The sequence below is a fragment of the Myxine glutinosa genome, chromosome 13, assembly GCF_964187855.1.
Source record: "Myxine glutinosa chromosome 13, kmMyxGlut1.1, whole genome shotgun sequence".
Classification (NCBI taxonomy): domain Eukaryota; kingdom Metazoa; phylum Chordata; class Myxini; order Myxiniformes; family Myxinidae; genus Myxine; species Myxine glutinosa.
This window is the reverse complement of record NC_136273.1, coordinates 84972624-84985104: the sequence shown is the minus strand read 5'-3', so window position 1 is coordinate 84985104 and position 12481 is coordinate 84972624. Positions and strand designations below refer to the sequence as shown.

The window sequence follows — 12481 nt, the reverse complement described above, 5'->3', positions numbered from 1 at the left end:
ATTTACATGAAATGGTTTGGTCCATTCGCAAAGCCAAAGCGAACGGCTTGCGAGTACGGTGACCATACCTTGGGAACCACTTGTCCGATTAATTTCAAACCTTGAAAAGGCACATCCTCGGGTCCCCAGCAATATACCTGGCAAGTTTCAAGTATATCGGACCGGTAGTTGTCGAGAAACAGCGGTCGCATACATACATACATACAGACATACAGACAGACAGACAGAGACACACACAGATTACTGGAATTATAGATAGACTAGGGCATGCCCGTACTATATATAAGCTAGGACGTGCCCGTACGTGGGTGCCCGTTCCTTGCCAAAAAAAAAAAAAAAAAAAAAATTTGTGTAGGGGTGTGTGTGTGTAAACATCCTAGGGCGTGCCCGTACGTGGGTGCAAAAAAACATGCGTGCAAACAACAACAACAAAAAAAAAACTTTGAAACCACGTGGCAGTAACGACCACAGAACCCCCCCCCCCTCTATTTACATGAATGGTTTGGTCCATTCGCAACGACCACAGAACCCCCCCCCCCTCTATTTACATGCAATGGTTTGGTCCATTCGCAACGCCAAAGCGAACGGCGAACGGCGAACGGCTAAATCGCCATAGCTCGGTAAGTACTTGTCCGATTAATTTCAAACCTTGAAAAGGCACATCCTCGGGTCCCCAGCAATATACCTGGCAAGTTTAAAGTATATCGGACCCGTGGTTGTCGAGAAACAGCGGTCACAGACAAACATACAAACACACATACACACATACACACATACACACATACACACAGAGATTAATGGAATTATAGATAGATGATGGACTCGGTCTGTAGAATATTTTAATGGTAATTATGACGTCACAGGTCACGTGGTTCGGGCGCCATATTGTTTTCCGTGAAAACACGAAAACCCCTTTTTCTCTGCAACGGCTGAACAGATTGAGGCCAAACTTTGCAGGCAGAATCGCATACGCATGACGAACAAAGAAGTCAGCGAGCATGACGTCATGCGTCACATGGTTTCAGAGTTATGACGTTTTTAAGCATGAACCTTTAAAACCGAGCCCCTCCCTCATTTCTGATCCAATCGAGGGGAAACTTCACAGATCTGTTCCGCATGTCAGTCTACTAAAATGCCATTTTGGAATTTGCGATAGCTCACGTGGTTTGGCAGATATCGTTAATTAAACGAAAATATTTTAAAAATGGATATCTCTTGAATCACTTTATTGATCGACGTGAAACTTCATACTATAGTTGAAGTCATGAAGAGTAACAATTGTGCAAAATTTCAAGATGATTGGATGTACGGTCTGGAAGCTAGAAGTTGTTATTGCGTGAAGAAGAAGAGGCGTCAAGAGTGCAGATTTAATTATTTATCACATGTACAGACTGAAAGCATCGTTGGACACGACCAACGTCACGTCATTTTAACCTCAAATAAAATTCTAATTTAAGATTTGTCAATAGCTGAGGTATATTAACAAAGGAATAAAACAGATTTGCTCAAATTCTGACTTTTTAAAACTCGATCGCATTTGACAGAGTTGTGACAAGCTGAGGAAGAAGAAACCTCGCATTGGCTTCTCCAATGTGCCATAAAAAAATGGATATCTCTTGAATCGCTAGTACCTCAGACCGTGAGTTGGTAATTATATAATTCACACAGTGCAATACGTGCAGGATGCTCCACGGAGCGACCTTGCAGGCTTATCAACGAGGCGAGGCGTGACACACACGTGTCTCAGCATACCTCAGATCAAGTTTGAAAACCAGCATCAACCGTGCATAAATTTGCATATTCGATCATTTTTGACAAAGTTATGGCACTTTGAACTTTGGTAGGGGACATGTATTGCAGTGAAATACTCAGAATGCTTGTTTTTCAAGATATTTCGCTCACAAGGTTCAGACATATATATGGTGGCGGCCATCTTGGATTTTGACGTGGCGACCCAATTTTCAACAGCGTTCTTCCTTATGCCGAGATATACCCACACACCAGACTATCAGTTGGTACTTCGTTTATTTTTCAAGATATTCCGCTCACAAGTTTCAGACATACATGGCGTCAGACATACATGGCGGTGGCCATCTTGGATTTTGACGTGGGTTGCACCCACATACCAAATTAGAATTCGGTCCTTCGCTTATGCACGCACGCACGGACGCACAGAGGGGAAAACCATAGTCCCCCTTTCGTTCCGCGGTGCGACGGGGGACAATAAGAGAATGAGGTACTCATATTTCGAGCAAAACTGAGATCATCTTATTCCAACAGGTAAATGCAGATGCACACACTGGCATTCAAAGCATGTCATCAGGAAAACAAACAAAAAGCATATTCTATGAATCGACATGAAAACCAACGTTACACGTGAAGCAGACAAACATGCCATACATGTACAAGGACAGTCTAACTGTCGGAGAAATATCCAGAATATATTATACGGGCGATAAAGATTGTCCGTACCATCCGACATTTCCCCATTACATATGAGAAAACCCTATGCCATATATCACATGCAAGTCAAAGCTTAAGCCGAGGCCTATTTATAGTGGAAAGTCATCTGGGGCCAAGCAAAACAGGCCAAAACTATCTACTGTAAGCTTTTGAGTTTGTGAAGAACCGACCTATGCTTCACTGGCGGACAAAGCCAAAACCCAAAAGACCACTTTAACCCAAAAATGCCTCGACACGGCATTCACTAAACACCCCAACCAAGTCACCTCTGTGAAAACCAATGCTCAATCGAACTTGAATTCCACTGAGGAGTTGGTTCGATTATGTGCGGTGAAAGAATTTGTCGGAAAATAAATCTTTGTATCACATTTCACTGAAGTTAAGGCAGCCAAATACGTTTATGGTCCAGTAGATTTGTTACCTCGACCACCGAAGGTGGTCCGTGGTTATGTTTTTCACCACTGTTTATTTGTTTGTGAGCTGGATATCTAAAAAAAAAAAAAGTTATGGACGGATTCGGATTCGAAACATGGACAGGTTGGGTGTGTGACAAGGACGAATCGATTCGATTTCGGTGAAGATCTGGATCCGGATCCGAGATTTTTTTCTCATATCTGAAATGGTTCTTCACCACTGAGAAGAACCACCTTTAGAGGCCATTTTTCCTTGCAGAGCAGGGGTTGGCCTTTTTCGGGCACCATGGTCTCCTTTTTGAAGCAATGTTTTATGGCCGGATGCCTTCCTGCCGCCAACCCTGTTGGACGCCTCTTGCGACCAGTGAACTGGTACTCAATTTGCAGACCTCGGAAGGATGACAGGCTGAGTCAATCCCCCTGGTTTTTAAATCAGCGATCGACCGGGATTCGAACCCAGGATCCTAGGATCCCAATCCGGCACCCGAACTGCTAACCCAACACCAGAACCCAGGATCCCAATCCGGCACCCGAACCGCTAACCCAACACCAGAACCCAGGATCCCAATCCGGCACCCAAACCGCTAACTCAACACCAGAACCCAGGATCCCAATCCGGCACCCGAACCGCTAACCCAACACCAGAACCCAGGATCCCAAGCCTGCACCCTAACAGCTAACCCAACACCAGAACCCAGGATCCCAAGCCTGCACCCTAACAGCTAACCCAACACCAGAACCCAGGATCCCAATCCGGCACCCGAACAGCTAACCCAACACGAGAACCCAGGATCCCAAGCCGGCACCCTAACAGCTAACCGAACACCAGGCGGTTCTTCACCACTGAGTGATTGAGCTAAAAACTATACATAGCATGATATTTTAAAAAGTCATGGAAAGATTCGCATGAAACGTGGTGCGCATGTTGGGTGTGTGACAAGGATGAATCGATTCGATTTTGGTGAAGATCCGCATCTGAATCCAAGAATGTTTTTTTGTTTTTCTTTAACGTGATTCTTCACAATTTGAGCGATGGAGCCAAAAGCTACACAGCATGATATTTCAAAACATTATGGACAGATTATGCCTAAACTTGGTGGACGAGTTGGTTAGGTGCCAAGAACAAGCCGATTCGATATTGGTTCAACTCCGAATCCAGATCCGGCCTATCAGTGGATACAAAATGTAAACCGTTCATCCTGGCGGAGGTGTGCTCTCTACAGTGTGTCGCTCTAGTTTTACACCGTTATACTTCACTGGACAAGGTAATTTGGAAGATTACAAGGGATGATTAACAATATGGATTCTCTAAGCTCTCAACTACTTGCCATGCAATTAATTATCTTTTCTAGAAAAGCAGGTGCATTGTTCAGCAAAAGATCCCACTCTTTACACAACCACCCTAAGTGTCCATGGAGCATCCTTGGACAATATTCTTTCATTGTATATTCAACAACAACGATAATCAAGGTGATAGTTATCTCTCGACGTATGGAATGATTGCACACCTTTGATTCAATTCTCGATTCAATCTGCTGGTTACAACATTACTAAAGCACAGGTGCACTACTAGAGCCTACCAGCCTGTATATTATAGGGCAAGAGATTTGAATTTAGCCAGTTATGCATAATGCACACAATGGCCTCCTATATATTAGGCCTCCAGGATAAACTTTGAACATGTTGACAGACGTGAACTTGATCGATTAATTAAATGTGAGCCGCATCTCGTGAAAACCAAGCAATCATTTATTTATTCCTCACCTTGGCTGCCAAAGAGGACGACGGCTTTTCCAGGAGGTTCCAAAGTTTCTTGCGTTTATCCGCACAGCACATGCCCGTGAAATCCTCGGCCTCCTGCTCTCTCTGGCTATCCACCTCACGTCTCATCTCCTCGTTCATCTGCTCTTTCTTTTGATGGTAACGCGCCTGGCAGCACGACTCCAGGTAGATCTCGTCCACACCCCAGTAGTCCAACTCCTGGCTGAAGGAGAGGGCACACATCTCCTCCATCAGGTGCAGCTTTCCAGTGCGGTAGAAATTCAAGATGGAGACGAAGGCCCCTGGGTGCCTGTCGAAGAAATACTCGTTCTGTTCAAGATCGTAGTCGTCACAGAGTTCAAGGGCGTGGGAATGCGTGTCTGCTCCCCGCAGACGACCGAGGCGCGTTCTTGGTAGACGCTCCAGTGTACGCCATAGGACCTCGTGAGTGACGCCGCCGACGTTGAGTCGTACGCGCCACGAGCCAGGCTTACGGCGGGGCTGGCTACCTGGGCCCAAGGCCGTGGGAAGCGTGGCCGGAGATGGCGAGCCCCGACTGTTCATATTCCTTCCCCCCTTATGGGGCTCTTCTGTTTTTATTGTTACTCTCTCACATGGGTCTCCTTTGCCGAAGGCCTCCGATGGGCTCAACCACACCGACCCAGCACCTAGAAGACATGCACAAACAATCACTTGTGGCCAAAATGAAAAGAACAGAATGACAGGTGACAAAAGAGAATAAATATCTGACAAACAAAACAGGAGAGCCAGGGAGAACATCGATTTGGAGGATCATGGGGGTGGGAAAAAAACAAGAAAATCGTGCGGTGAAAATACTTTCAGATTCAAATTATTAGCTCAACTAATCACACTGGATTTTACTTGAGAAATCCACTGGAATACAATCCGAGAATCCACAAGCACGAGCAATGATCCGCGTTAATGAAGTAAATGCAGGTATAAGTGGCTGATCATATAATGAGACCCATACAGGCTACAGAGCATGCAGGGGCGTCATCCGGTCACTTGGGGAGAAGGTGTTTAAATAACGGGACGAGTTGTTAGGGTTTAAATAACGGGACGAGTTGTTAGGGTTTAAATAACGGGACGAGTTGTTAAGGTTTAAATAACGGGACGAGTTGTTAGGGTTTAAATAACGGGACGAGTTGTTAGGGTTTAAATAACGGGACGAGTTGTTGGGGTTTAAATAATGGGACAAGTTGTTGGGGTTTAAATAACGGGACGAGTTGTCGGGGTTTAAATAACGGGACGAGTTGTCGGGGTTTAAATAACGGGACGAGTTGTTAGGGTTTAAATAACGGGACGAGTTGTCGGGGTTTAAATAACGGGACGAGTTGTCAGGGTTTAAATAACGGGACGAGTTGTTAGGGTTTAAATAACGGGACGAGTTGTTGGGGTTTAAATAACGGGACGAGTTGTTGGGGTTTAAATAACGGGACGAGTTGTCGGGGTTTAAATAACGGGACGAGTTGTTAGGGTTTAAATAACGGGACGAGTTGTCGGGGTTTAAATAACGGGACGAGTTGTTAGGGTTTAAATAACGGGACGAGTTGTTAGGGTTTAAATAACGGGACGAGTTGTTGGGGTTTAAATAACGGGACGAGTTGTTGGGGTTTAAATAACGGGACGAGTTGTTCGGGTTTAAATAACGGGACGAGTTGTTAGGGTTTAAATAACGGGATGAGTTGTCAGGGTTTAAATAACGGGATGAGTTGTTAGGGTTTAAATAACGGGACGACTTGTTAGGGTTTAAATAACGGGACGAGTTGTTCGGGTTTAAATAACGGGACGAGTTGTTAGGGTTTAAATAACGGGACGAGTTATTAGGGTTTAAACAATGGGACGAGTTGTTAGGGTTTAAATAACGGGACGAGTTGTTATGTTTTAAATAACAGGACGATTTGTTAGGGTTTAAATAACGGGACGAGTTATTAGGGTTTAAACAATGGGACGAGTTGTTAGGGTTTAAATAACGGGACGAGTTGTTATGTTTTAAATAACAGGACGATTTGTTAGGGTTTAAATAACGGGACGAGTTGTTAGGGTTTAAATAACGGGACGAGTTGTTCAGGTTTAAATAACGGGACGAGTTGTTGGGGTTTAAATAACGGGACAAGTTGTTGGGGTTTAAATAACGGGACGAGTTGTTATTCGATGCACTCCGTTGAACGCTAGCTTCTGGCCTTTGGCTCTCGTGGGGGGAAATCGACACCGAGCACAAGGCATAGTCCGTGCACTGGGTGCCACGAATGGACGTTTGCTTTGTTGAATTATATGGACGTCGCACCAATTGGCGCGTGAGCCAAAACCGTGCACAACTCAAACTGCGTAATACTCCTGCGACTCCATCCCATAGCTGCAGATTTCTCCCCTGCGCAGGTTACTTGCCAGGGAGATTCATGCTCCCGCACAGAGATTTCTCTGCACATTTAAACCCCTTCTGCACATTGTTTCCCTGTCAGAAAGACAGTACGTGGATAGATATTCAAAAAAACTCAGCACCAACCTGGAAGGCTCGAGTCCTCAGGGTCTTGTGGACCCGACCCAAACCTGCTGGGAAGCCAGCTATGTACTAGATGGTTGTGTCTTTTTTAATATTGATATTTCCACCAAAAAACAATTGTTTTTTTTGGGAAAAATGAAGTCTCACGGTCGCTCTGGCATGTCGAATGATCTCCCACCTGTTTGTGCTGCATCAACAGATCGATGGAGGTCAAGAAGCATAAGCGCATCTCGGTGCACACTCTTCCTTGGCTTGTCTTCCCGCTAATGGCTGCAGAGACGCGGGATTGACAAATACACAGCTATTCAGTGAACCATCGCGACGGTCTCTCCCCATGTAGATTCGCACACTCTTACATGACAAGGACAACCATTTTGCATTGATACAGATGTCTTTATATATGTGTGTGTGTGTGTGTGTTTATGTATGTATGTACGTACATATATATTTTTTGTGTGTATATATATATATATTTTTTTTTTTTATTACTATTTTTATTTGTGCACACACACACACACACACACACACACACACACACACACACACACACACACACACACACACACACACACACACACACACACCACACACACACACACACACACACACACACACACACACACACAACTGGTCAAAAGTTTTAGAACACCTCAATTTTTCCAGTTTTTATTGAAATTTAAGCAATTCAAGTCCAGTGATCAACCTGAAATGGTACAAAGGTAAGCAGGAAGACAGACAGACCATTATAACCCTTAAAAGTGTAGGTCTTTCCTTTAGAGAAATTGCAAAGAAAGCCAAGGTGTCGGTGAGTACAGTTTCCTACACCATTAAAAGACACTTGGAAACTGGAGGAAACTCTGACAGTAAGAGGTATGGCAGACCCAAAGCCACAACAGAATCAGAAGACAAGTTTCTGAGAGTCAACAGCTTGCGTGATTGGCGGCTCACAGGACAACAGCTTCAAGCACAGCTTAACACTGGTAGAAGTAAGCAAGTCTCAGTTTCAACTGTGAAGAGAAGACTTCGAGCTGCAGGTTTGACAGGTCGAGTGGCAGTAAGAAAGCCATTGCTAAGATGGCGAAATAAGAAAAAGAGGCTTGCCTGGGCCATGAAGCACCACCAGTGGACTACTGAAGACTGGAAGAAGGTCTTATGGACCGATGAATCAACATTTGAAATCTTTGGTTCAACACGCAGGGTTTTTGTACGCCGTCGAGTAGGCGAAAGGATGATTCCTCAGTGTGTGACACCAACTGTCAAACATGGAGGAGGAAGCGTGATGGTCTGGGGCTCTTTTGCTGGATCCAGAGTCGGCGACTTGCACAGAGTGACTGGCACCCTGAACCAAAAGGGCTACCACAGCATTTTGCAGCGCCATGCAATACCCTCTGGTATACGCCTAGTTCCGTGGTTCCCAACCTGGGGGCCATGGTGTATTTCTCGGGGGCCATGGAGTAATTTGAACCATACTAAAAATTGAATTTTTATTTATTTATTTTTTTAATATTGATTTGACTGATATCGTTTTGTTTTTTCCCTATTGCAGATTTGACGTTATGGCTTCTGGGAGTAAAAAAAAGAAAGTATCTTGACGAATACATAAAGCTTGGATTTACGTCCATTACCGTGTCTGGCCAAGAGAAACCACAATGTGTGCTGTGTCACAAGGTTTTGAGTACTGAATCCATGAGGCCATCCAGGTTGAAGTTGCACCTCGAGAAGAATCACGCAAAACATGCAAAGCAGGATCCCGAATTTTTCAAGCGGCATGAAAGAAATTTAAAGCGACAGAAGTTGGATGAGGGAGGAGCTTTTCAACAACAAAATGTAGCAACTGTCTAGGCTTCTTATGAAGTTTCTCTTGAAATTGCAAAGAAGAAAAAAACCCCACTCGATTGGGGAGACACTTATGGTACAAGCCTTGTACCCTCCTCATTGTCGAACGGGTTCTCGGCAGGGCAGATGCTCGCAAAGTTGAACAGGTGTCTTTATCGAATAACACAGTGCAGCGTCGTATCCGTGACATGTTGGAAGATGTGAAACAACAGATCATCAATGAGATTAAGGCAGCGCCTTTCAGCTTGTTTTCTTTTCAACTTCATGAATCGACCGATGTTAGTTCCTGCCCCCAGCTACTTGCATTCGTTCGCTATGTCAAGGGAGAAGATATCAAGGAAGAATTCTTATTCTGCAGTGCCCTGGAAACAACGACAAAAGCTAACGACGTCATGGAAAAAATGAAGTTGTTCTTCGATGCGGGAGGAATTCAGTGGGAGAATGTATGTGGTGTCTGTACTGGCGGTGCTCCTGCCATGCTTGGTTCCAAATCCAGATTCCAAGCAAAAGTGAAGATGCTGGCACCACAAGCGAAAGGAACCCACTGTATGATTCATCGCTACGCCCTGGCTTGGAAGACTCCCTCTCTCATTGAAGAAAGTTCTTGAAGTCGTAATCAAGATTGTTAACTACATCAAGGCAGGGGCTCTCAACACCCGAATGTTCAAGGAGCTGTGCAAAGACATGAACGCGGAACATGAAACGTTGCTGTACTATACTGCTGTACGCTGGCTTTCGAAATGGAATGTTCTGAACTGCGTCTTTGAACTTTGTGCGGAAGTCAAACATTTCTTGAATCTTCAAGGGAAACATGACCTCCTGCAGCTTTACGACGAAGAATTGTGGAACAAACGACTTGCTTATCTTGCTGACATTTTCGAGCAGCAGAACCAGCTGAACCTCAAGCTCCAAGGAAGAGCGACTAATATTATTCTTTTCCATGATCATCTCCCATGATTTGTTGCCAAGCTCCAAAACTGGCGCAGGAAAGTGAACAGAGGAAACATTGCTATGTCCGAAAGAATGTCTGAATTGAAAGACAGCATGGGAAAAGAGCTTGATCCCGTACTGAAAAATGACATTCTTGAGCATCTGCAGTCACTGGAGCTAGAATTTCATAAGTATTTTTTTGATTTAGACGACAATGAGGCAAAAATTGTGAGGAATCCTTTTTCCGTCAACCTTTGCATGGAGAGCATGCCAGAGGCAATGCAAGATGAATTCCTAGATCTCCGAAACGATTCATTTGCCAGACACATTCGAAGAGAAGAGCTTGACGTAGTTTTTGGTGGGAATGGGTCGCTACCCTAATATCAGCCAGATAGCTATCCGGGTGCTTCTGCCATTCTCGTCTACCTATCTCTGCGAAGCGGGGTTTTCCACGCTGTTGAATATCAAATCGAAACAGCGTAATCGGCTCCACGTGGAAGATGACCTCCGCTGTGCCCTGACTGTGACTCAACCACGGATACCCCAATTGGTAGCTAAAATGCAATTTCAGCCACCCCACTGAGTTTTTAATTCACTTTTACGGCACATGCACCACGTCCCTAGTTTTTATTACCTGAGTTGTTGTCGAATTGAGTTTCTTTTTGTGAGATTATAACACGATGTTAACACGATTGTTAACACGATTGTTAACACGATTATAACACAGATTATAACAATATATAATCAACACGATTGATTATAACATGAGATATAATGAGATTATAAGATAACATTAAATACAGACACAACAGAGGTTTTTAGTTTTCACATATTCTTGACTTGGAAACTTTTCATACTGTTTTCTTGTGTGACAGTTCTATTTTATGCTGTCCATAGTGTTGCTACTGATAATATTAAAATCTCATATCAAACATGCATCATTCAAGCGACGTTGCTTTGTTTGCTTATTCCAAAAACTATGTAGTTGGGAGCCAGTAAGGAACAGAAAAAAAACTATGGAACGAAATGTTCATGTTGGCTACTTGGAATTCCTCATTTTCTGTGTAATAATTTACCAATTCTCATACAAACAAAATAGCCAATTAAAGGAAAAAAACACCTCTCAGAATGCACCACAGAGCATCTAGAAATCAAAAAATTTCTGGGGGGCATGCTCCCAGACCCCCCCCGGCCTGCTTACACGCGCTCCGCCGCTCGACCCTCGCGAAAGGGAGGGTGGGGGGGGCGGTGGGGGTGCTGGGAGCCAAGGGGGCCCTAACACAAAAAAGGTTGGGAAACCCTGGCCTAGTTGGTCAGGGGTTCATCCTACAGCAAGATAATGACCCTAAACACACCCCGAGGCTATGTCAAAACCACCTTCGAGGAAAAGAACAAAAAGGTAGGCTTCAAATCATGGAATGGCCAGCACAGTCTCCACCCTTAAACCCCATCGAACTGGTTTGGGATGAACTGGACAGAAGGCTGAAAGCAAAGCAACGTACAAGTGCAACACATTTGTGGGAACTGCTGCAGCAGTGTTGGGAAGAACTTCCCAAACAATATTTGATTTCCATTGCAGAAAGAATGCCACGAGTGTGTTCGGCGGTTATATCTGCAAAAGGGGCCACTTTGCTGAGTCAAAAACTTGAATTAAATTTTGTTAAACAAAATGATTCTATGATTTCTTTTTATCTCCAATTGTTTATTTGTTCTATGCTTAATTTCAGAGTACATTGAGAAATTAAACTGCGTAAATTTCAATAAAAACTGGAAAAATTGGTGTTCTAAAACTTTTGACCAGTAGTGTGTGTATATATATTGTTACGGTAGTGTGTGTATTGTTACGGATCTCGAAGTACGGCACTCCCGTTAGCAAGGGAGGGGGGGGGGGGTTAATCCCCTTGTCTTGTTAAGCTGGCCGTCTCCAGTCCTGGAACTATCCCGCTCCTTTGCGGGATGAGATTGGCCAGGATGATTGGTCAAAGGTTTCCAAAATACCTTCACCAATCTCTCCGCAAAGCAGGGAGATGAGTCCCTGCTCGAACCGCGGATGTGATGGTAATTGCCGAGCGGTTTAGCAATCCACGATCCGAGCCGTTAACAAAAGGACTACACCCGATTAAAAGCGGTTGGCCAAATCGTGCCACAGGTATTCAATTGGGGACAGGACGCAAGCGATCGGATGAGAGGAACCAAAGAATAAGAAGGGTGAAGGAAGAACAAATATGGTTTATTTACTACACTACAAGAGGAAACGAAATAAGGGAAGAATATACAAAAGAAGGAAATAAAAGGACATAGGGCAAGCTTATCTAAACAGTCTTAACTTATCACGACCCCAGGACAAACAGACAGACTCACATGGAATGGTAGCTGGTAGGGGAGGAAGGTCCAGGCAGATGGTTCCAGGCGATGGGATCCGTCCAGGCTCCGGGTCCGCGGGCAAAGAACGGCAGGCAGCTTCGCGTCTCGTGGGCGCACGACCGGACTTTACATATGCGAGGGGCTGGAATCTGCGTACGTATAGTGTGCCGAACGCTCTCAAAACCAACGG

At 44.5% G+C, this 12481-nt stretch overlaps 1 protein-coding gene across 1 annotated transcript in view; it reads right to left on the bottom strand.

Annotated features, from left to right (window-relative positions):
• KCNB2 (potassium voltage-gated channel subfamily B member 2) overlaps positions 1–9786 on the bottom strand; it is an 81041-nt gene extending 71255 nt beyond the window's left edge. The window contains exons 1-2 of the mRNA XM_078767028.1: positions 9654–9786; positions 4641–5305 (exon numbers count right to left, since the gene is read on the bottom strand). Coding sequence (XP_078623154.1) covers positions 4641–5305; positions 9654–9786 — 798 coding nt within the window. The remainder of the gene's footprint in view (positions 1–4640; positions 5306–9653) is intronic.
• Positions 9787–12481: the final 2695 nt, after the last annotated feature.